At 33.7% G+C, this 23,518-nt stretch overlaps 1 protein-coding gene across 1 annotated transcript; it reads right to left on the bottom strand.

Moving 5' to 3' along the window:
* Positions 1-4,341: 4,341 nt before the first annotated feature.
* On the bottom strand, positions 4,342-6,575 carry LOC149566520 (uncharacterized). Its single transcript, XM_089819830.1, has 3 exons — positions 6,378-6,575; positions 6,158-6,257; positions 4,342-4,685 (listed from the first exon to the last, which is right to left on the bottom strand). The coding sequence occupies exons 1-3, from the start codon at positions 6,415-6,417 to the stop codon at positions 4,613-4,615; spliced, it is 213 nt and encodes a 70-aa protein (XP_089675956.1). The 5' UTR covers positions 6,418-6,575; the 3' UTR covers positions 4,342-4,612.
* Between the last annotated feature and the right edge of the window lie 16,943 nt (positions 6,576-23,518).

Genomic DNA, 23,518 nt, shown 5'->3' with positions numbered 1-23,518 from the left:
GAAGTTGTGCAAAAATGTGGGAGCATCAAACGAAGGGTCTCTAAGAGAGATGACCTGTTGTCTCTTCTCCCCATTATCATGAACCTTATCACGACCTTCTGGGCTGTGAGGATGATAGAGGGTCTGTGATGAAATTATCAACGCTGCTTGTGGTGCTCGAACCAATAAGGGCAAGGGTTGACAGTGTGAATGCTCGTTGTCCCCTAAACACCAGGGTTTGAAACAGGCGGTGGTGGGAGCAAGGGGGCTGAAGGCTCTGATAACACCAAGCTTGAACTAGGTTGACCATTATCCGAGGCCTTCCTTAGCCACAGTGGAGCCCTTCCCCTTTTTCACAAAAATAGTCCATTCATTTTTTTGGCAATCAGAGCCGACCTCACTTCTGAGACTGGTGGACAATTGGATTCCAACAGTGGACAATCCCTAACCTTGTGTTTTGCGAACTGACATCGATAGTAGGTATTCGGGAGGTTTAGGTAAAACATCTTCTAAGTGAAGGTCGTACCACCTATTTGTATTTCCACTGATTCTTTCAGGTCCTTGGAGAGGTCAACCTCAACAGATGCCCTATGTTGGGACCAAGCATTGAAAAACTTGTCTGAGTCAAGGCAAACTACCTTGCTGACAGTTTGGGCAATGGCTTGCAAGAAAGACCAATATGGGATAGGAAGCCTAGGGAACTCCACCCATACAAACACCTTAAGCTTGCGGTCATCAAAAGTAGCAAAATCGCGTGACCAATGGTGAAAAATCAAAAGAGAGGACCTGGCAGTTCAGAGACCTCGGATAAAAACATGCTCAACTTGGCCAAGAGTGCCAAAACGAAAAAGAAAAAAGCCTTTGGTAAAGCTTTGAACGCCTTCAAGGCCCTTCAAGGCGGACACCCTGAGGTGTAGAAACCTTGGAAACCGATTCCTGCAACATGTTTTCAAAAAGAATGTGACTCACAAAATACCCAATCAAGGTTTGTTGTTCTATCCAAGTGCATGCACTATCAAATGCCTTGGCATTCAAAATAATATCAGGAGAGGAATTACCCCGTGAAGCATTTGTTCAGTGAAACCATTCTCTCCAAAAGCAACAACTCTTGCACCAACACCAATTATTGGGTCGGAGAAGGCCGAGGCCATTATAAACAAAAATAAGCCTGTAGTAAATGTGGTATAATAGGCAGCAAGCTGGTGAGGATTTAGATCAAAACCATGCAAACCCTAGCAAAAACACATTTTGCCAAACCCTAGCAAATTTTAAAACCATTTTGACTATTATCCCATGATTCGGAAAAGGAAAAATTGTGTTAGCCTTTTATGCTAGCCATTACAGGTTTTTAGAGAGGCAGAAATTAGAAATTTTAAAAGATTAGTCATAAAATCGTCCCATGAAATAGGCATAAAGTTATCCCATGAATTGGAAAAATGATATGAAATATAAATTTGAAAACTAAGGTTTCCGCATAATATTTTTAAATTCATTTGTAGCATGTTAACTTCTTAATTTCGACTCCCACCAATTTCTAAAGGAAAAATGGAGAAAAAGACTAGCGTCGGCTACAATGATTGAGTAACACATACACACACACAAATATATACAAGTAACACATGTCAAGCATATATGTATGACTGGTGCATTATTGAGAGTAAATAAGATATTAAAATTAATAGTTTAAGAATAATAAGTATAAGTATGAGACATTGGACAATATATTTCTGTAGAATACTGATTATGTATGTTTTTTTTGTTTTTTAAAATTAGATTTATAATACTATTATCTATTTTTTATGGTAATTTATTTTAAAAATAAATTTATAATTTTAATTATGTATTTTTTTTAAGGTAGATTTATTTATTTAAAGATAAATTTACAATATTGACAATACAAATATATTTTTATATAGATTTAGTTTTTAATGTTATATTTATAAATTTATTTCTTATATTTTTTGGTTTTCTATTTTGACAATAATATATTAATTAATTTAGACTATTCAATTTATTTAAATTAAAGTACTTTTGTGGAGCAAACATGGTTTAAAATTTAAAAATAACCCCATGTTCCCATGGGGCTGTTTATAGGTAATTTCTGCTTAAATTAAGCAACTAGTTAGGAGAGCATCAACTACTTATTGAAAAGACAACAGATGTCTTCATCATAATTTTTTCTATTGCCTAAATTTTTTCTTCCGAATTTATCTTCAATAGATATTCATTTGGAAATTGCATTGCTCCCAAAAATTTTGCTTTAAGAAAAAATATATGGCTCCACAAAATATTTTCCCTTTCATTTATATCTCCTATTATTAAAAATAAATAGCATATGCCTCCACTACCCTTCTCCACAAATTATTTCTTAAAATGTTGAGCCCTTATAATTTAACCTTATTTAATTAGTGTAGTGACTATGCTTAAGAAATAATATAATTAATTTTTTTTAAAATTAAAAAATAATGGAACTCCTAATTATAAGAAGAAAAATATTGTTCATTATAGTACAACCATTGAATCCTCCCTGCTCTATATTAGTAAACAAAATGGTTTCCACTCCATCCTAATAACAAATTATTTTACACCCAGGCAAGGTATAAGCAAAGTTCTAATAGATTTAGGGTTGAAGAGGTGGAGGAGGGGAGCCTTAAGAATAATGACAGAGAGAGGGAGGAGGAGAGTAACTTTGATTCCAAGAGAGAAAAAGGGAAATAGGAGATAGAAAAGAGCAAGAATTCTATTGATAATGCCTAGCTGTCTGCTGGAAATACCTAGGTGTCTACTAGAAATGCCATCACTACGGAGACTACCCATGTTTCGGCCAGCTTTACCCTACAACCCATTACTTTCTGTGAAGATGGTAACAAAGTGGATTCCTCCCCCCACTATCATTTCCTCCCTAGTCAATGAAAAATCCAAGGTTTTTACTAACCCGAAGGTTTTGCGGGATGATAACCAAGCAGAAAAAACTAAAGAGGAAAATAAAAAGGCGAAAACTAAAAATAAGGAAAAGGTTGAGGAGCAAAAGGAGGTGATTGCCCAATTAGATCAAAGGGTTAAAACCTTAGAGGAAAGGTACTACATCTCTAAATTTACCCTAAAGGTCACTCATGTTGCAGCTATCACCCTCCAATTTTTGGCATAGGAGAAAGAAGAAATAGGGATGGACATGGAGGATCATAAGCTCATCTATAAGCTTCTTGTTGATGATTGAGCTCAGGTTATACTAGTGGGGAAGGGGAAAAAAAAGAAATTAAAAAACAAGTTAGTAGTTTTAAGGGATCATTCGATCCTAGTTGTTTTATGTTATCTTGTTGTTACTTGAGTTGCTCGTATCCAACTGTTACTAAGACTTGGGTTGGCCTAGTTGTGACAACAATTTTATATTATGAATTACAATGGTATGGTTAACATTATAGACTTCTACTATAGATTAGATGATTTTGTTCATAACAATATGTTGGTTAGTAGTTTGGGTAGAAATATAGTGGTTTAGTTGCTTCTTAGTTTATTTTTGTTTCAGTAATGTTCTCTACTGGTTTTTGCTAGTAATGTATTGGTTACCAGCCTTTTGGTTTTAAGGGCCAACCCCTTGGTTTTTGGTTGCTTTTTATTTTAAAAACAACTCATTTTAAAAATAGTGTAATATTCTTATTTTAGTTTTATATAATAATTAAATCTAGTAATTACATTTCTATAAGAATGCTCTAGAGAGTAAAACTAAAAATGGAAGCCCAACTACCCTCCAAAAGTTCCATCTTAATTTGACATAAATATTTTACTTTAGTATTGAAAACAGTTGTTCCAACTACCTTCCAAAAGTTCCATCTAATTTTATATTTTTTAGAGCCAAGGATTGAGAGTCATCTACACCGTCACGATCCCGACCTCATCCCTTATGATGTTAGAGCCTTGCATTCAGCAAGACTTGATCCCTGGTGGTTTATTTATGAGCCATTCAACTTCAATAATAGACCAAAGGCCCATTGATTCAATGACATAAATATTCTACTTACATATTTAGTATTAAAAATAAAACTGCTCTAGAAAGCAAAACTAAAAATGGAAGCCCAACTACCCTTCCAAAAGCTCCATCCTAATTTGTCATAAATATTTTACTTATATATTTAGTATTGAAAACAATCGTGTATGGATTTAATTGAAGAGGTCTATTACAATAGAATGGTTGAAATTTATTGAGGAACAGCTCCAAAAAAAAACACTATTAAAACAAATCAAGACTACTAAACTTTTCTATTGGATGTAATTTTCAACAGGCTACATTATAATACAAATACAAATACAACGTTTGAAATTCATTGGCAAACAAGTCAAAGACAAAAAAAACCATGAAAAAGGTTTCTGGCTAATAATACCACTACACACCACTTTGAAATTATTATCTTTCAACTCTACAATATTTTATTTATGGAATAACACAAACTGCCAAGTTCAATTAATTTAGTTGAAAGCACATAAATCTAAGCAACAATTTCAGTCCTATCTTACGGAATATACCCTCATTGAGCACAAATGCATTGACCAGACAATCTTGATGTTCCTTCAGTACTATTTTCTTTACATGATCAGGTCTTAGATTGCAACTGCAATCACCAAACAATCTCGATCTTCATGAGACAAATATTATAGAGGGATCACAGCAGCACTCGTCCAGCAGACAGCAGCAACACAAAGCAGCCAAACTGCAGAGCAAACAAAATAACATGATAATAATTAAACAAATTACCATTGAAAATCCCAAAAAAGCTATGCTGTTTCGCATAAAAATACACCTTACGAAATGATTGACAGGCAATAACTAAAATCACCATTAGATAGAACTTCTACTATCTTATAGTGAAACCCCTGTAAGCCACTTACAGAACAAACATTATAAAGCCCATAGAAACAGTGAAACCAAGGAAATCATTTGGACCATTTACGAACCATTCCTAGAAACATTGCAAAAACAAGTACTAACTTAGAATTTAAAAGGCGGATCATTAAAAAGAGCCTGTAAAAACATTTAAACACAAAAAAAATCGTTGTCCGTTTCCGAAGTATCACAAACAGCAACTTAAAATTCAAAATCCTTCAAATAACTTTTTACACATATATAGATCCATTCATTCATGCATTTGAGAGAGAAACTACAAGAGAAAAAATTGAGGCTTGAATATGTCAAGTCAAAGGAGCAAATAGCAGATATTTTTATCAATTTATGCCCAGTTACTCTAATTGGCATATTTGTTTCGTAAAATTCCCACCTTTACTGGTATACTCTTACTCAGTTCTCCTCATTATATCCCTGCTTTTTCATGGTCTTCTCTCTGTCATACACTGACTGCTCAATTTTTAATAGAAGGTATGTCAATATCCGTCTTCTTATTTAGGTATTTCAATCTTTATTTATTTCCGTGTTTCTCATACCCAATTTTGTTAGCTGTTTTCTTGTTGGATTATAGTAATTAGATCTATTATTTTATCACTCCTGTTATCTCTTCTTCTTTATTATTTTAACTAATTTCCAAATTTATTGAATCTTTCTTTCCTTTTTCTTCTTTTATTTCTAGGATCTTATCGCAAATCTCTCCGACCTGATCCATTATTTATCTTTCTGTTCTCTTGTAGACTCTCTTTTATAATTCCTCATCTTAACAGCAGATTAGGAAGGGATAAATTTTCATAATTAAATCCACGAATATACCAAATCTATTATGAACTGTGAGATTTTGATATCCTCAGCAGCAAATTCCTCTTAAACACCTCTAAAAAATCGAATGGTTATCGTCAATCAAATTATATATATTATAATCTAGAAGTTTCTTCATAATAAAATAACATAAAAATATCATTAAGTGAGTCACTCTTTCACAGCCTAAATCTTCCCTATAACCGGAGGAAACCTTTGAAGGAAACCCTCTGATCCTGTTCCTTCATCTCCTCCAGTTAACTGGTTCTATAACTTTCTCTGTATCGAATTTTGACCACAATTATAATATTTTAGTCTAATATGTTGAAATAAAATCCTAATTCACTCGATTTTTTTGAACTACGGTAAAATTAAACTTTTAATTACATCATCTACCTATCCGCAGAAAAGCTAAATATTTGAACAAAACCCGAAGATCGAAAAACAAGAAAGCTACAACTTTAGGTCAGAGAAACTACACACCATCCTTCCAAAAACCCTGTCTGTCGCTGAGGTGCCGACTGTGCGTACTGCGGTGGCGCTACCACGGGTGGCGGTTGCTGGTAATATCCCTGCGGGTAACCTGCAACACAACAAATTTCCCAAAATCAAAACCCTAGTCACTCAAAAAAACAAAAGAATCGAGGGTTTCAAGGAAGAAAACACTGACAAAAGCCCAGGCTATAACAGGTTACAAACATACCTTGTGCAGGGTATGGATAAGCGTATTTGGGATCCGACATTGTTGTTTATTTGAGCTTCACCAAGGAGATCTGCAACTTCAATGGCGCAATTCAGAAATCATAATCAGCTTCTAGCGCCTGATTTTCTCATCCTTTTTGACCAAAGATGCACCTGCATTATCAATATGACTGTTGTGGTGTCATTCCGCCCCTCTCTCGAGTATCGCGTGTCATTTGTTACCTTATCAAACTCCCTTCTTTGACGATATCCGACGGTCAGCCTTACAAAGTGGACGAATCTACGGCTTCTGTTTACTCTCCAGAAGATTCGAGTACCACGCGTAAACGTCACGATACCCATTACGCGTAAATACGAAGGTTAGAGCAAAATAAATTGTAATTGGGAAGTGAGATACGTTTTCATTTGGAAGGAAAAGGTTTATTATGAAATCAGTCATCTTAGTTTTTTATTATTATTTTTTTGAAATGTTTTGCTACGAAAGGGTTCGAGGAAATTTGTGCTTTTCATTTAAAAAATATACATTTTTAATTGATTTTTCATAAATTGTATTTTTTAATTTAATAAAGGTTGTGGTTCATGAGTTATTGGTGGGGTCTTAAGTTGTCGTTTTAATGACAACTTTGAAATTCTGACATTGATGTAGATTGATAACTATTTTTGTTTTGAAAGCCTAGAGTAGGTAAATGATTTTCCCAGCTTTTACGGTTTGTGCTTATTCACCTTACCTTAGTGGCCCCTTTTGCTGACGTGGTAAAACATAATGGGTCAGTATCACATGCTTATCTTTGTCTAGAAAGTTTCATTGGTGTATTTCCCTATACATACAAAAGGAATGTCCTTGTCTTTGACTTCTAAGTCACAAAACCCCCCGGGGAGGTTTGTGTGGTGTTCAATGGTTATACAAATGTATTTGTTGCTTTGTTTAAGTTTTTAAATTGATTTAGGAATTTTATTTATAATTTGTATGGTGTTGACTGAAATGTAATTGTATTGTATTGTTTCTTAGTTTGTATAGATTTATTGTACAATTTTCACTTGTTGATTTAGAAGTTTTATGTTGATTTATAATTTTATTTTACAATTTGTGAGATATCAAGGGTAATTTTGTTGTGTCAGTTTTTAAGCTTTTTGTTGACGTATTGATTTGTTTTTACCGTTGATATTTTGAGAAGAAAGCTAAAGTTATCCATACATTTGTTTTGTTGGGTTTATTTCTTTGAAGAAAATTTTGTGCATCTCACTTTTGAAAGCTCATTGTTGACATGTTGATTTGCTTTCACATTTTGAGAAGAAAGCTAAATAGATCTATAGATTCGGTTTGTTGGGTTTATTTTGGCCTTTAAAGAAAGCTTTGTGGCTCACCTTTATAAGCTTGTTGTTGACTTATTGATTTGCTTTCACACTTTGAGAAGAAAGCTAAATTGATCCATAGATTCAATTTATTGTGTTTTTTAGTTGTCAAAGAAAACTTAATGCATCTCACCTATCTAGGCCTCCAAATGGCTTTATCAGGTTGTTCCCACATTTTAGTGAAATTGATTGTGTCAAGCACTCTGCAAAGACATAGATTAATATACTAGTTTACTTTCATACTCACAAATTGTTAGTCCTTGTTTTTAGAGTCGTCTTGTTTCTATTTTGGAAAATTTTGGCCAGATTATGAAAGCTCGTGTTTTGAGTTCTCGAGTGGAATATGCATGACCGCTTTCCATGAATGACTCTTTAATTTCCCAAATTATGTCCAAGATCATTGAGTCAGTCCTTGTCATGTGTCTTTGTATCTTTTTGTCGCATACTTAGCTATTTGCATCTTCAAAATAGCTAAGTTGCCTTGTACCTATGAACCATTATGAACTACTTTGAACTACTTTAAACTAAGTTTAGAAAGGTTTGAAAGAGTTCAGTGAGGTTCAAGGAAGTTCTCAGATTGATAAAAGAAAACTACACCGGAGGAGTTACATTGAAGCCACGATGATACATTATTTGAGTTGAGAGAAGAGAAAGGATAGAGTACCTCATACCTTAGAGAACCACTTTGAACCAAGTTCTGTAAGGTTCAAGTGAGTTCTTTCAAGTTCGCTATGGTTCTAGAATATTTTGTGGTCGACCTACTAAGCATATTCCCTCATATGCAAAATGTGCAAGCACGTGATTTGATAAGCAAGGTGAAAGGTGTGAATTGATGAACCTTTATGAACCTGCCCAAACTAAAGTTCATGTAGGTTCAAGATCATTCAAAATGGTTCCTCGATGTGTCAAAAGATGGATGCATGATAATCATTAAATGTTGATGACTCCAAAAAAGCTTCATATTTCTCGAGATGACGCAAGAAACATGAGCTAGAAAGATTACCACAATCATGACTTAGTAAGGCAAAAGGAATGATGTGATAGATATGGATAAAACTTTTCATGAAAATATCAAATTAAAATCCCTCGCCACATATTGAAAATATAGTAATTAAGGTATGAGATTTCATTTTGCCCTTTTTTTAAAAGGTTAATGTTAAAAAATTATTAACATTATCTTTCTTGAAGTGAAGTGTCAAAGGTAAGAATGATAGTCTGCAATGAATACTTTAGAGTGTCTATATTTTGAAAGTGATCTCTATCCATCTTTATTTTGAGGTTTTGTTGAAATATTTTAGAGGATTCAATTTATTTAGACTAGAAGCCAAAACATCATGAAATATGATTTTCATTTCTTTAAGAATGTTACTAGTTTAGCTTGTGACCAGGGCATGTGATAAGTAACACATATTTGAAGGGATTTGATGTAGAGGGATTTAAGGATAGATTGAAAAATTAGTTGGAAGAACTTTAGAAAGTGGTTCAATAGAGGTTGTTGCCTTTCTCTGAGTTGTTTTATGTCCAAAGTTAATTCAAGAGTGCATAAACTAGTATTATGTAAGAACCCAATGTACAATGAAAAATGATGGAGAAATCTTGTTCCTGGTTGATAGAGAAACCATTATCTATGTGCTCAAGCAACCTAAATGGCCCTCTTATGAGTTTACCCCAATCCAATCAATCATTAAATTCAATGTAGACCCTACTAAATATCAAAGTTTTCTTGCAAGGTATTGCTTGATAAAATTCTAGAAAAGGGGGTTCTCGTTTTCCAAAATCTCTCAACAAGGACCACATGAAACCATATGTCCATGATTTAATGGTACTGTTGTATAGAATTAAGGGTAAATCCAAAACCCATTTATTTAGTGAATGGATGTATTTCTATATTCAGATTGTTCTTTGGGGAAAACAACATTTGGATTGGGTCAAAATAATTGTAGATTCAATAAGGGAGTAACTCAAACTATTGCAATTGAATGGTAGGGATTTTATAATGTCTTCCTGGCTCATGCATTATCTTTCTTGTACCTGTACCATCTTAAATTGGAATTACCTCAATTTAATGATGCTTTAGCACCCATTTAATGTGATTTCATCATTCATTAGCATTTCCTCCCCTTTTCTTCTCCTTTCTTCTAGGTAAAATCAAGGTAGGACAGGTAACAAATCCTTTTTAGTGCTCCTATTTTTATGGTGTAAAGCTTGAGGTATGATCCAACAACCTAAGTCCTCCTTTCCTTCATCTCATCACTCAAAATCTATTTTCCACATTGTAACCATCATATCTCAAAATATATACTTAATTTCTAAGTTTTGGGACCTATTTCAGGTCCCCAAGGGTATCTTCCAAGTTTTGTGCCTTGGTTGGTAGGGATGTAGTGCATCCCTTCCAAATCAATGATGTAGTGTGTCCCTAATGGGAAAATTAGGGATACAATGTGCCCCTTCTTGGGCCCTATTTTGGATCTTCTTTTTAGATCCCATGTCTGGATTAATCCCAAAGTTAATTTCTAGGTAAGTTGACCTACAGGAGAAAGTTAAATCAGATACCTTTATAAAATCATCTATTGGCTCCATTTTTCATTCACAATCTGCACACATTATATCATCCACTACCAAGATCTCAAGTTCTCAAGTACTCACACAATCTTCAAGCATTCAAGGCATTCAAGAAATCTATCCATTGAGGATCAAGGATTCAAGCATTCAAGAAATTGAAGGAGTTTATGCAAGATCTACATTTTCAACATTCTAGATCTCCCTTCATACATTTGGATTCCTTTGTTGCATCTTCTACATGCATCTCTCCAAGATCTATACTCATTACTAAGGAAAATTTCAAGCACATTCATTCATGAAGGTTTTGGTTTCACTTTGATTTCCTTTCCCAGGGTTTTTGAAGTTGAGCCAAGGCTATTGCATCTACATAATTGATTAGATTCTAAATTCAAGAGCATATTCATATATTTGCATTTCTTCATGTTAAAGCTATTTATACTTCTTGCTAGCATGATCTACTTTCTATCTCAATTCAAGGTTGATTCCTAAACTGGGATTGGACTGACGCAACCCCTCACACCACCCCCCCACCTCCCCGCCCTGCACCCACAACAACAAAAACAAACCAAAAGCCCTTTATTTTATAGGTTGCATATCTTGGAAAGATGAAAAGGTTGCAAATTTGGATACCCATTTCATAGAACTTTGGAAGTGCAAAATTGGATTCTAGTTCAGGTAGTGTTGATCAGGGTCGTATTTCTTCTCTACATAGGGAAAACTTGTCCCTTCTAAGGATAGTTGACTCTTCCAAAGAGCCAAACAATTTCTATGTCTTGTAGGTCTTTCTATATTTTAGTCTAGAACGTGAGATTCAACACTTTTAGAGGTCATGTGACAACCTATTTTTAGTTTTTTTAAAATCTTGTGAGGTATTGTTGACCCTAAAGACAATCTTGTATTGTCTATTAGTACAAAACACTTAGTCATTTATAAGGCAGAGTTGGTCACTCAACAATACGATTGAGCCATACCAAAGATCAAGCTTCAAATTAGAGAAGTATACAAGTTCAATATGTGTTAGGAACATAATAGTCATCAAGAATTTAGTTGTCGTCAAGCTACCTAGAAGGAAATACATGATATAAGTTGAGTGCCACACGAGTTGAGTAATTCAAAGAGGAAACAATTCAAGTCGAGGATGGTTTTAGTTGAGGATCAACAGGAAGAATTAGGGATGACCGAGCATCAAAGGTTATATGTGTCGAGTTACACATTTTTTGTATATGAGTTTGGAATGGCACAAAATCTGATGTAAACCATTTTGTAGATCATAAAATGTGTTTCTACAATCAAGGTGAAGATCAAGTAGGTGATTATACCTATAATTCTATATCACTAATCCCTATATAGAATAAAGACCCAATTAGAAAATAGGAAAGCTTAAGTGACAAAATAGATGAATGAATATCATTGATTTCATTCTAGAAGATTCCTAAGATGACTAAAAAAGTAAGGTTTCAAGGTTTAATATGTTGTTGGGAGTTGGAGGAATGCATGGTTGTGAAGCTGAAGGAGAATCAATGACTATAAATCGTTGAAGGACTAAAAGCGATTGAGGAGATATTTTAGACTAGTCACATTGAGGTGATTATAAGATATTGGAAAGAGAAGATCCATTATTAGCATATTAGTGTAGACCTAAGGATCATGGTACTATTACATTCTAACCAGTGCATTAGGTGAATCTCTTAACAAGGTGGTCCTAATAGGCCTATTTTAAATCTCCTAACATAGTATTTACTTAGTTGTGAAGTTTAAATCTTTTGTCAAGGTATACTTAATATTCTTATATTCTTTTGGAAGAGCAAACCCCTCCTAGGGTAGATCATCAAAAGTGATCAAATTGTAGCCCTAACATGCACTTTGTTACTGCAGTAGTGAAGATTTTGTGGATGTCATCCACATCACAATTTTATCTTCACATTGGAAGGTTTATACGTTACCAAATTGTGTGTAATTGTTGTTTACTTGCTTATGTATTTTGATCATGCTACTAGATGTTAGATTTGTTATTACATGATATTGCATGATCAATTACGTACAAGGTTAAGTTTAATGAGTTGTATAGTGAATTATGTTTTGTATGGTTAATGTTTGAAGTGGTAAAAGTTTTGGAGATTCTGATTCAACCCCCCCCTCTTAGCATCTCACTTTCCCATTGGGATTCCAACAATCAGTATCAGAGCCCAGATCTCTAAGTAAGAAGTCTAACCACTTGAGAGTTGAGGTCTTGGAGAAATAAGCATACAAACTAGGAAAAGTGATTGAAGATCATAAGCTTGATTTGCATATTGTATTAGAACATGATAAGGTTGCAAAAGAGAAACTAAAGAAATCCTTGAAAAGAAGGAAGGAGATGGAAATTTAGAAAAATGACACACAAGACCAGGAAGAAATCATTGAAGACTTGTGTGATGAAAGCAAATCTAGTGAATATGATGCAACAATAGCATATCTATTGGAAAAGAACAACAATCTGAATGAAGAAGTAAGAGAACTAAAGAGAGAACATGAAATGCACTTAGTTAGACTATGTGAAGTCATGGAACAAAAGAGAAAAGATGATGATGACAAGGCAATGACTAATGTAGATAATAAGGAAATGGCTAATGTAGATAAGAGGAAAATAGTTTTTGGCATGAATGTTGATGATATTCCTATGAGGGAGTATCCTAGCATCGTTGGAGCATTGGGGAGATTGTTACCATGACTGTGTGTTGCATTCATGACTATGTTTGTCATTGATTTCAACATATTAATGATTCTATAAAGACTAAAAAAGCAACAAGTAGAGATAGAGACCATACAATGTGAGGGTTGAAGATGAGATCAAGAAAAGTTGAGGGCATGTCCTATAGAGTAATCTGATGATGTGGCTAAGAATGCATGTAGAAAGTAAAAAAAAGGTGATGGTTTTTTGAGATTTATAGACAGAGTTCCTTAGAAGTGGTTTCTGGTAATTATATCTCCTAACAAGGATAGAATATGGTTGAGTGTAGTTAGAAAGAGATAAAAGATGTCTTGATGATGATGTCATTGAGTATGCAAAGTCTAAGGTTGCATATGTGAAAGACTTGTAAAGACTGTGAGCAACAATATTGTATAATTATGAAAAGATGTAATGTTGCATGCATTTTTTTATCTTAATGAGGTCCTGATGTAATATGGGAAAGCCTCAAGGCCAAGTCAATGAATTATTTTGAGGACTTCGTATAAAGGAAATTTGTTTTCCTTGTGATGATGTGTGGAATTAAGTATGAGATTCTTTTGAAATAGAAAGTGAATTACAAGTATGAGTTACATTCAAGTAAGTGATCACATGGATTATTGTGATACGAGTTTGTGGATCTGGAATTGAGATCTAAGAAGTATTTGGTGCAGTAGATGCACAATGAATGAGCACAATTATTATATTTGGTAGAGAGTGCTAGTGGAAAGTTGATCAATTGCTATTGTTCTGAAAGGAATAATACAGGGGCAAGTTGAATAGGGAGTTTGGTGGTCTTGCCCCTAAAAATTATTGGACAATGGGTCCTTCTGCCTTCCACAAATCCTAACAAGGTTGGAATCTCCTCACAAGGATTCAAAGTCTCCTAATAGGGAGTGATATGTACTAAATTTGTTTCATTTTCTCCTAACAGAGTCCATCCTCTTACAAATAAATTATATATTACTACATCATTTTGTGGGTACCATCCCCACTGAGGTTTTCCCTCTGATCAAGGGTTTCCCTAGTTAACATTTATGGTGTTACTATGTATGGTTATCTTCTTATGGTCAGTGTTTATGTTGATCACATGTTTGAGAACTAGTAAGGTTAATAAAATTTGTGTTGATCATATAATTGATTCACCCCTCCCCTTCTCAGTTATCTTGGTGGAATTTACTTTCTAACAATTGGTATTAGAGCATTAGGTCCTTCAGGAAAATTTTAACAACTTAAAGAGATCAATGGAAGGTCATTTCAAAAAAGAAACTCCTAAGTTTGATGGAACTAACTATGATAGTTGGAAAAGGAAGATTGATGTAGGAGCATCCTAGGGAAGTCAACAATTTTTCTATGGGATTTGGGCTTGAATTGTGAAGTTATAGTTTGTATAGTTGGGTATGTGTTTAAGACATATTGGGAAACCTTGTCCTAATTACGCATAGATTTTGGAGTTATCATCTTGGAGTTAGACCCATTTTGGTGATTGCTAGTTGCATATCCTAATTTTCTAGTAGACTTTTGAGATTGTATTTGTGACCTTCAATCTGAGGGAGTTGGTGTATGTGCTCTTGGATTTGGATTGTTGGATGCATGTGGACCTATGTCTACATGTGCTAGTTCTTATGTGGTATTTTGAGTTAGTTATGCATTATAAACTTGGGGCCTATCCTAAGTATTTAATTATTTCATGTATTTAATGTTTACAGTCAATCTGACTTGTAGCTTAAGGGTGTATTTAATGAGAGTATTTATTTAATGTCTTTTATGCTAGGTAGACTTATGGCTTGGTTTAGTATAAGTTGAGGGTCTTGTGAATTCTAGAATTATAATCATGTTCAACACAGAGTAGCTGATAGGAGCAAAGTTTGAGTAGAGCTAGTAGTTAACTGTGGGCTTGGGAAACAAGAAGGTTTTTTGGTGGCTTGTGAGAATGAGTTTAGATTCTTATTGGAGTTCTCTACTAGATTGTCGATCTGGACTAGCTAGGGTTTGGATCTTGCAAGATCTTATAGAATAACTATTGTAATTTCTTATAGATTTGGTTGTAACCTAGAAGGCATTATAGTCGAGCATGTTGGGTAGAAATATTATATGAGAATTTGCATTATTATGGATCAAAATATTTTTGTTATTTGGTATTTTCCATTGTGTGGTTATTTGTTGGGGGCTAGGACATCTCCTTTGGGAATTCTCTTACCTTGCATTGCATCAAGTGGTATTAGAGCCAAGTTTGATTTGGTTGGTTGATCTTATCAGAGAAAAGGGTTGATCTAGTGGAAATTTGTTGCTTTGTGTTTTCGTAGATCTTAGATGATTCCTTTGAGAAGATTGGACCCTAGGGAAATTGATGATCTCTATGATGCTATGGAGACCGGGATTTCAGAGAAGGTTAGATTAAATTTTAGATCTAAGCTAGAATTGATGAAGAATGAGTTCATGAGAGCTATTGCTGGTGTACCTGGGAATGTGGGTATTGAAGATGGTTATAAAGAAGTTCCTAAAGACTTTGAAGTTGTTGGATCTAGTGGTGAAGACATAACTGATCGCATGGAGAAACCTTTAGGAGATAGGGATGGTTAGTTGGGTAAATATGGATCTTAGTTGAAGCTAAAGTATAAGATGGATGTTTCTAATTTATCAGATACTTTGAATTATGGAGACCTCATTCATTAGATTGGTCAATTGGAAAACTAATTTGAGCTAGAGGATATTGGTGATCCACTTAGAGTGAGGTTGGCATAGACTAAATTGAAAGGATATGTTGCTTTATGGTGGAAAGAATTGCAAAGAGATAGAGAAGAAGAAAAAGGTAAAATGAAGATCATTAGATGGAGATTAATGGTGACTAAATTTAAAGCTAAGTTCATACCTATTGATTATGAACTTGAATCTTTTAAGCAATTACATAATTTGAAGTAGAAGGATATGACTGTGAAAGATTATACCAAGTAGTTCTATAAGTTGACAATTTAGTCTGGGTATAGAGAATTATCCAAGGAAAAGGTGGCTAGATATATTAATGGCTTGAGATTTAAAATTCATGATGAGATTGATATGCTGAATATTGCTTCGATTAAGGATGCTTATTAGCATTCACTGAGGGTAGAAGAGAATTTGAAGATAAGACATCAAGGTAATTCCTTAGGAAAAGTGAAGAAGGAACAATCTAAGAAGAATAAACAGAGTACTAAAGATGAAATTAAACCTGTTGAATAGAGGAAGGGAACAGACAAAGGTGCATTTAAGGTTACTATTGACACAAAAGTCTACACCCTTTCTTGAGGTATGACCCTCAAGCAACCTTGTGTAACATGGAAATGACCTCCAAGTGTGGGATTTATGCTTTGATGTTGAATCTCTGGAGAAGGCCAAATTCTTTACAATCAGGATGCAACTAACTACTCTTGAAAGGAAAAGGGAGAAGGAGATGCAGGAAAGAAAACTACCTAATCTAATCTAAAGGGGGTGATGCACCTAATTGAAATGGTTGCAACTCTAGTCTTATATGCACAACACAACAATGAAAATCCCAAATACACAAATCCTAACTCTATTCTACTCCCAAAGGATTACATGTAGGTTTTGAACTAATCAAATGCTGAATGGAAAGGCATCTTCACAATAAAATAATTATCAACAGATCAAACACAACACACAACCTTTAGAACTAGGAAAGAAACATTCAATATAAGGAAAAATACATGCACAAATCATGAATGAAAAGAAGGGGTAAAAATAGAACTATTACATTAATGTAAAGCAAGGAATATAGTTCTAGAGCACAAGGATACTACAAGTAGACATAATAGAACATAGGGGAACCCTCAAAACATATTTACAACTACTTTTTATAAAGTTCAGGCATAACTCTAATATTACATTGAGTTCAAAATCTAACCAAGTGGAGTTGGATTGTAGAGGAAAGAAATAAATACTGAACAAAGGAAATCATGACCAGATGCACATCCTCATACATGAAATCTAATGTTTACATGAAAATCTGGCTCTGAATATATAGAAGCAACAACTATTACTGCTCTGGCTCATAGATGCATAAAATCTGCATTCATCAAACATGGAGAACACTTAAAATAGTAGTTGCAAGAGATGAAGGACCTATTCACCATTAAAAAGGTTCTTCTCTCTGTTCTCGATATGCCAAGCCAACCATGTAATCAAGTCAACCAAAACCAATTGTCAAGCTTTGCCACATGGCCCTATGTCCTTGGAGTAATTCACCACCTCAGCCAACTTTCTTCTTTATGTTGACTTGCACATTCTCACTATTTTGTGGCTTCACAACTGACTTTTCTCTTTAGCTATTTAACCATGCAAAATTGTGATGTCCCCATTTTATACCATATCACTGCATCACAACCTTTTACCACTTTAAACCCTTAACTATTGTGACCATGTGATCAACATGAAATTGACCTGTACGCACCATAATTGCAGTTATAGATCTAACATTCCTTGTCCTTGCGATGTTATGAACATGGTTAGGCTAACCATCATTACCATTTTGAAACATCATGATTAATCTCTGGTTAACATTAAATGTGTGTGTTTTTTTGAGCCCCATGAACTTAACTGTCAGAATCACCATTCACACTGTCATGACTTAAAACTTGATTATTTCTCAAACACCTACGACTATGCAAAAACCATTACATTGACCACCATCACAACTTAATTTAAAAAAAAAATTAACCATTGACCCTTGATGATGCGCTCAAAGTGTTTGTTGCCTCACAACCTTAATCTTGGTTTTCTTTAAACCTCTTGCGATATTGCAAAAACATATAAATCTAAACTATTGTGTTAGCTTTCCCGTGGTTGCAAGTTGGACTCTCTGAAAGGTGAAATTTCTCATGATCATGTGACTCATGTTTAATCACTTCATCGCAACCCAGAACTGGATGCTAGCATGAACTATTGTGAAGCTACGCTGATATTGAATTTGACTATTTTCAGTGCTTGTAGCCCATCTGACAATTATAGCCCAAACTAGAGTGACAAGACAAAAAGGAATGATCATATCATTGCAACTTAGATTTCTTCATATGATACAAAGAAATCAAAGGGCCTTAGGGATATAAAAGAGTGAACAAGGTTTATTTGTACCCCTATTAGGCTTGCATGGCAATTAATGGACATAAACATGGTTGTCACCCTGAGTATTTGAAATTTAGGATTGGGGGAAAAAATAGTTAACATTTTTGGCGACTCAGGGAGGATGCTTGCCTACTAAGAATGGACTAGTGGCCTTACCAATCCATTGGTCTATAGAGTAAAAGAAAATGAGATCTATTTTGCAATTAACCAAAAAACGTCAACCTTTGCAACTACAAAAATTCAAAACTTTGCTATCTCACAAAGAAACAACTTGTGCTCTATAACGCCTCGCCAAGGGATCCAAAAGAATTAACCTAAAGTTTCACTAAGTTTGCTAAACATTTTTTTTTTTTTAAAGTAAGAATGTATAACATACACATCAAACACATAGTAGCGGAAGCAATAACATGTAATCATCGATAACCATACTTTGCAAGTTACATTTCTTAAGGATCCCAAGATGTTGAGTCACGTTTAAATTTAATTAATCCTAAGTCTAACAATTACCACATACATATGAAAGAATAATCAGAAGGTCCCATGTCCATAATATAAATTTGATCCGAATGCCTCTTGGCAAATTAATTCGGAATGCTCAATCATCCACTGTACAAGTCACAGGGTATGAAAGGCTTAAAAGAATATACATATGTAAAAATAGAAATGCATCAACCTCCATGAATCCATGATACAAAGTACAGTAAAAATATATGAAACTATTCACTATACATGATACATCCATACATCCATAATGATAAAATGTCTATCATAAAATCTAACTATCCATCATAATAATCCAAGAACATAGTGAAGGTAAATGCCAATCACGAAAACTCTAGCCATGGTGACCACAGAACGGATCTCAATGGTAAGAGTAAAAAGCACTACCACCCGACCACGTGGAACCTAAATGGTCCACTCCCACCGTGTTGAGGAGATAGTCTCAAGTCCCAAACAAGGTATCAAAACACAAAACACAAGTACTCTCTAAGTCTGGGAAATCCTAAAAGTATACTAACTCAAGGGTTCCAACATAGATAGACATCTAGACCCAGAGACACCACAAAGACACGTAGGAAACCTAATATGCAAGCGGAAAAGTGTCATCACAAAAGTCACGTAGAAGTTACCTGAGAAATCCCTTAGGAATCTCGGGTCCCTACTGATCCCTGCGGCCACGAGTATCCTCTCGTACTGACGAGGCATACTATGGAATGCAAGGTCATAACCAAGCATTCTCTCTACCCCATCCTAGTCTGTACTAGCACTCAAGGCATGGGAGAGAACATACAATTATCTTGTTAGGTTCATTTTCTCTCATTTAGTGTAAATGTTTTCACTTATTAAAACAACTTACAATGGGTTACTCCAGGCAGCCTCTTAGGGCCCCGATCCCCATTGCAAGCCACTTCCCGACACTACACATAGATAACCTACCCTAGGCTCATGAACTCACAAATCAAAGAATCATAATAAAATCACCTCAGTCCTATACAAGCAACTGAAAAACATCATAAAAGATAAGCCACAAAATTACATCAATTCTTCATGAGCAACAGATAAGCATCAAATAATAATCATATGATCATGACAGTTCTCTATCAGCAACTGAAGGCATCAATGATAAATCACAAAATCCAATGGTCCTCCAATGAGCAACCAGAAAGTATCCCAATAGTAAATTACAATACTGATCGAAGACTCCAAAATGGTCAAGTCAAAACATGACATCATCAAGAACATAACAAACACTTCAGTCCTCTCAAGTGACCAAAAAGCAATCCAAGTATAATTGATCGAGACTCAAAAATGGTTATCAAATATAATTGATCGAGACTCGAAAATGGTTAAGTCAGGTATCTCAAATACATACATCTCAGCTTCACACAAGGAAACTGGAAAGCAATAACAAATAGTAAACACAATCATGTCATAGAGCACTTCATCACATCACCATGGTCGGGTTAAGAAAGATCGAGACCAAATCATCATGACATCACATTCACAATCCCGACCCTCTGGTAACAACCTAAACTGGTCAATACTAGAACAACCCCAAAATACAGAGAACACATAGAAAACATCAAAGTCTCACAGATTGGATTTGAAAGTATATTATTGAGTTAAGATAGGGTTTATGTTCCAGTTTAATGTCTATCTCAAGTAACTAAGTTTTCACAATTAGCCCTTACAATTAACCCATTTCTATATTTACATGATTGTACAATTGCCCTATAAATATTCTAAGGATAATCTTTTATTTATTAAGTTATAAAAATGATCCTTAATGATTTAAATAAAACAATTATGACTTTATTAAAAAAAATCATCTTTATTTAAACCCACATTAATAACTTTCATTGAGTCAATAGTCTAATTATACGATTTTATCAAATAATATCCATTAATGATTTGAATAAAATAATTACAATTTTATTAAAATCAATAATTAAATACTCGATAATAATAACTTCTATTCTTAATTAAATATTAAATCATATTAATTAATATTAATCAATATTTTATTTAAATATATATTACAATTGTTATTAATATAACAAATTATAAAATATTATTGAAATTTAATAATGAAATTAATATTAAATAATATCATAAATTTAATTTAATTTAAAAATTATTAATATTAATTATAATTTATAATATTAAAAATTATCATAACCAAACCAGAAATTCGAAATGGCAAACTAGTGGTTATATATATAAAAAAAACATAAGCGATTAACAATCGCTTCCTGCCTTATACACAGGACAAGACTGCTGTCACAGTCGTCCTGCGTCAGCAGGTATGATTGCGTACAGCAGTCGCCTGCTACATATAATAAGGGGGCAGGGGGTGGTTAAGCCGCCCCTCCCCAATACTTGATTATTAATTTAAAATAAAAAAAAAAAAAAAAAAAAAAACTATTTTATTTATATCAGAACTTGTATATAAAAAAAAAGATTTGTTAATTAAAATTTACATATATGTATATATTTTTTTATCTCAAAAAAATATAATCATTATAATAAAATTTATTGATATTCAATCTATTAAATATATATATAAAATAATTCTTTTTAATATATATAAATATATTGAAAACTTGTTTTCTTCCTTATATTGATATAGAAAATATAAGCCAACCATCCGAACTTCTAATTTAGAATTTCAGTATTAGATTCAACCCTTCCCATTTAAATCTTATGTATACGGAAGTTTATTGACAAGCATCTGATAAATTTCAATATTGTAATGTTTAAACATTCATCACAAAGAATTCAGATTTACAAACCCTAGACATGAAGAAGACAGTAAAGAAAAATTACGTATTTAATCGATAATCAAAAACACAAGACCCTACCTGATCCTGATGTAATTATGCAATCTCCAGGAATTGTAAAAGAATTCGTTCCTCTCAGTAACCTTCTTCTGGAAAACTTTCTTGGTATCAGCCTTCTGAAATTCGCTTCCAAAAGTAGTCTCCCAAAAATTCTCGTCCAAAAACGTGTCCCAATTCGTGTCCCCCAAAGAATGAACCCCCAACGTTGTGATAAGCAAATTTTGTCCTCAAACCAGGGCACTAATTGTGTGTTCACCCGAGAAGACTCTTTGCACAACTGAGTTAACTCAAATTAACCTTTCTTATCTTTTATTTTAATTTGCATTCATCTTTTATGCACATTAAGTTGATTTATTAAATAACTTTATTTAATATTCTACTTGACTTCTATTTTAAATTAATTTATTACTTTAATCTCATATGCACTTTATGAAATTAAAATAACATTATTAATTTCTATAATTTAATCTTTTAATTTATTACTCAAATTTAAACTCATGCTTAGATCATGCGATCTAAAATCCTTTAATAATTTTATATCTTTCAACTTTTAATTTATTTTAGAAACTTAATTGATAACATATTTAATTAATTTAAATAACAATAATATTTGGCATTTATTTAAAAATGAACTCCAAATATATTATTATTAAATTAAATTAATATTATCCTGTTCTAAATTTATCTTTGAACTTTAACCTCTAAATTTAATTCTTTTATTTAATTAATTTCTCAATTAATTAAATATTAAAGACATCATATTAATTCTCCATTAAATTAAATCATTAATTAATCTTTTTAATTAGACTTAATTAATAGAAAACACATCAAGGACTCATATAACAACATACGAAAACCCATCATAGAAAAACACATACTAAATCAAAACAAAAAGGGTTATAATCACGAAATTACATCATTTGATGCATTCAGAGGGTACTTAACTCAGATACTTGTCCTAATTATCAATTAGGACAATTGGCTAAAGGGTTTAGGATTTGGACTTAAGAGTTTATCTCTCCTCTCTTACCATTGAGACAATGCGATAGGGTACGCTCATCCTGGCAATTTAGGGAAGTCGATACCCGGTACCTGCAACCTGCATAAAATCCACGCATGTACAAACACAATATTCTAAGCTAAACAAACAATGGCAGGAAGTGGTGCATCGTGTAGATCCCGACTAGCAGGTGACTACGACTCCCTTCCTTAACCACATCAGAAACACCATACATAAATAAAAAAAACACGCACACCATACACATGCAGTATGGAGTAAGTATCCATAAGAAGGCACATGTGATAATAAACCATCTAACTAATCGTCATCGATAACTGAAAACATTGAATAATCATCATACATGCATGAAATATAGAGTACCAAGTAATCTCATCATATAAAAAACTAAGTGTAAAACAACATCTGATAATCTCTAAAATAATAATACTAATCATCAAACATAAATTGGCCTAAAAGAGTTTGGCAATGATATCAGGAATGTAACTAGAAAATGTAGACTAGGGGCAGGCACTACATGCTCATGCACTTCTTGAAAAGAAAGAAAACACCTAACCTACTATATATAGGAATTTATAGAGATGAAAGGTTAAAAAAACCATTTACTGGCTTGTTAAAGTAGTTGCCCTTCCTCACCAACTGATTTCTTTTTTCTTGCACATGGGCAACTAAAAAGGTAAGAAAGTATAATAAACATATTGGTACATGGAATGTCTCCCTCCATCCCTCCCAATGTTGAAAACAATGAAGCTCTCTAGCACTGGGCTATGGTCAACCTGAGAAAAACATTCTTGTTCTCCCTTATGGAACTCTCCTTCATACTTTGTAATGAACATGACTAGGGGAAACTCACTTTGGTGCAGATGATGAAATTTAAAATGGGAGTGTTAGAATTCTTGGTATCCCCTTATCAATATGAGGCTTGTAAATGTGACTAAGTTCTAGGAACTCATGTCCACTAGGTGTATACCTTAAATCTCATTTCAAAGGAGACTATAGATCAAGATCTTCTAGCTTTTGTTTATTCTAAAAAAGTGCACCTT

Source organism: Cupressus sempervirens, chromosome 3 (genome assembly GCF_028749045.1).
Source record: "Cupressus sempervirens isolate cs-2001-9-10 chromosome 3, ASM2874904v1, whole genome shotgun sequence".
Lineage (NCBI taxonomy): Eukaryota > Viridiplantae > Streptophyta > Pinopsida > Cupressales > Cupressaceae > Cupressus > Cupressus sempervirens.
This window is presented reverse-complemented; position numbering and strand designations above follow the sequence as displayed.

What these genes read in the sequence shown, in the direction of transcription:
- LOC149566520 (XM_089819830.1), bottom strand. Translation starts at nt 6,417, where the DNA reads ATGTCGGATCCCAAATACGCTTATCCATACCCTGCACAAG. An exon ending in TTATCCATACCCTGCACAAG is followed by an intron (nt 6,258 to 6,377) that starts GTATGTTTGTAA and finishes GTTGTGTTGCAG; the next exon opens with GTTACCCGCAGGGATATTAC. An exon ending in ACAGGGTTTTTGGAAGGATG is followed by an intron (nt 4,686 to 6,157) that starts GTGTGTAGTTTC and finishes TTTGCTCTGCAG; the next exon opens with TTTGGCTGCTTTGTGTTGCT.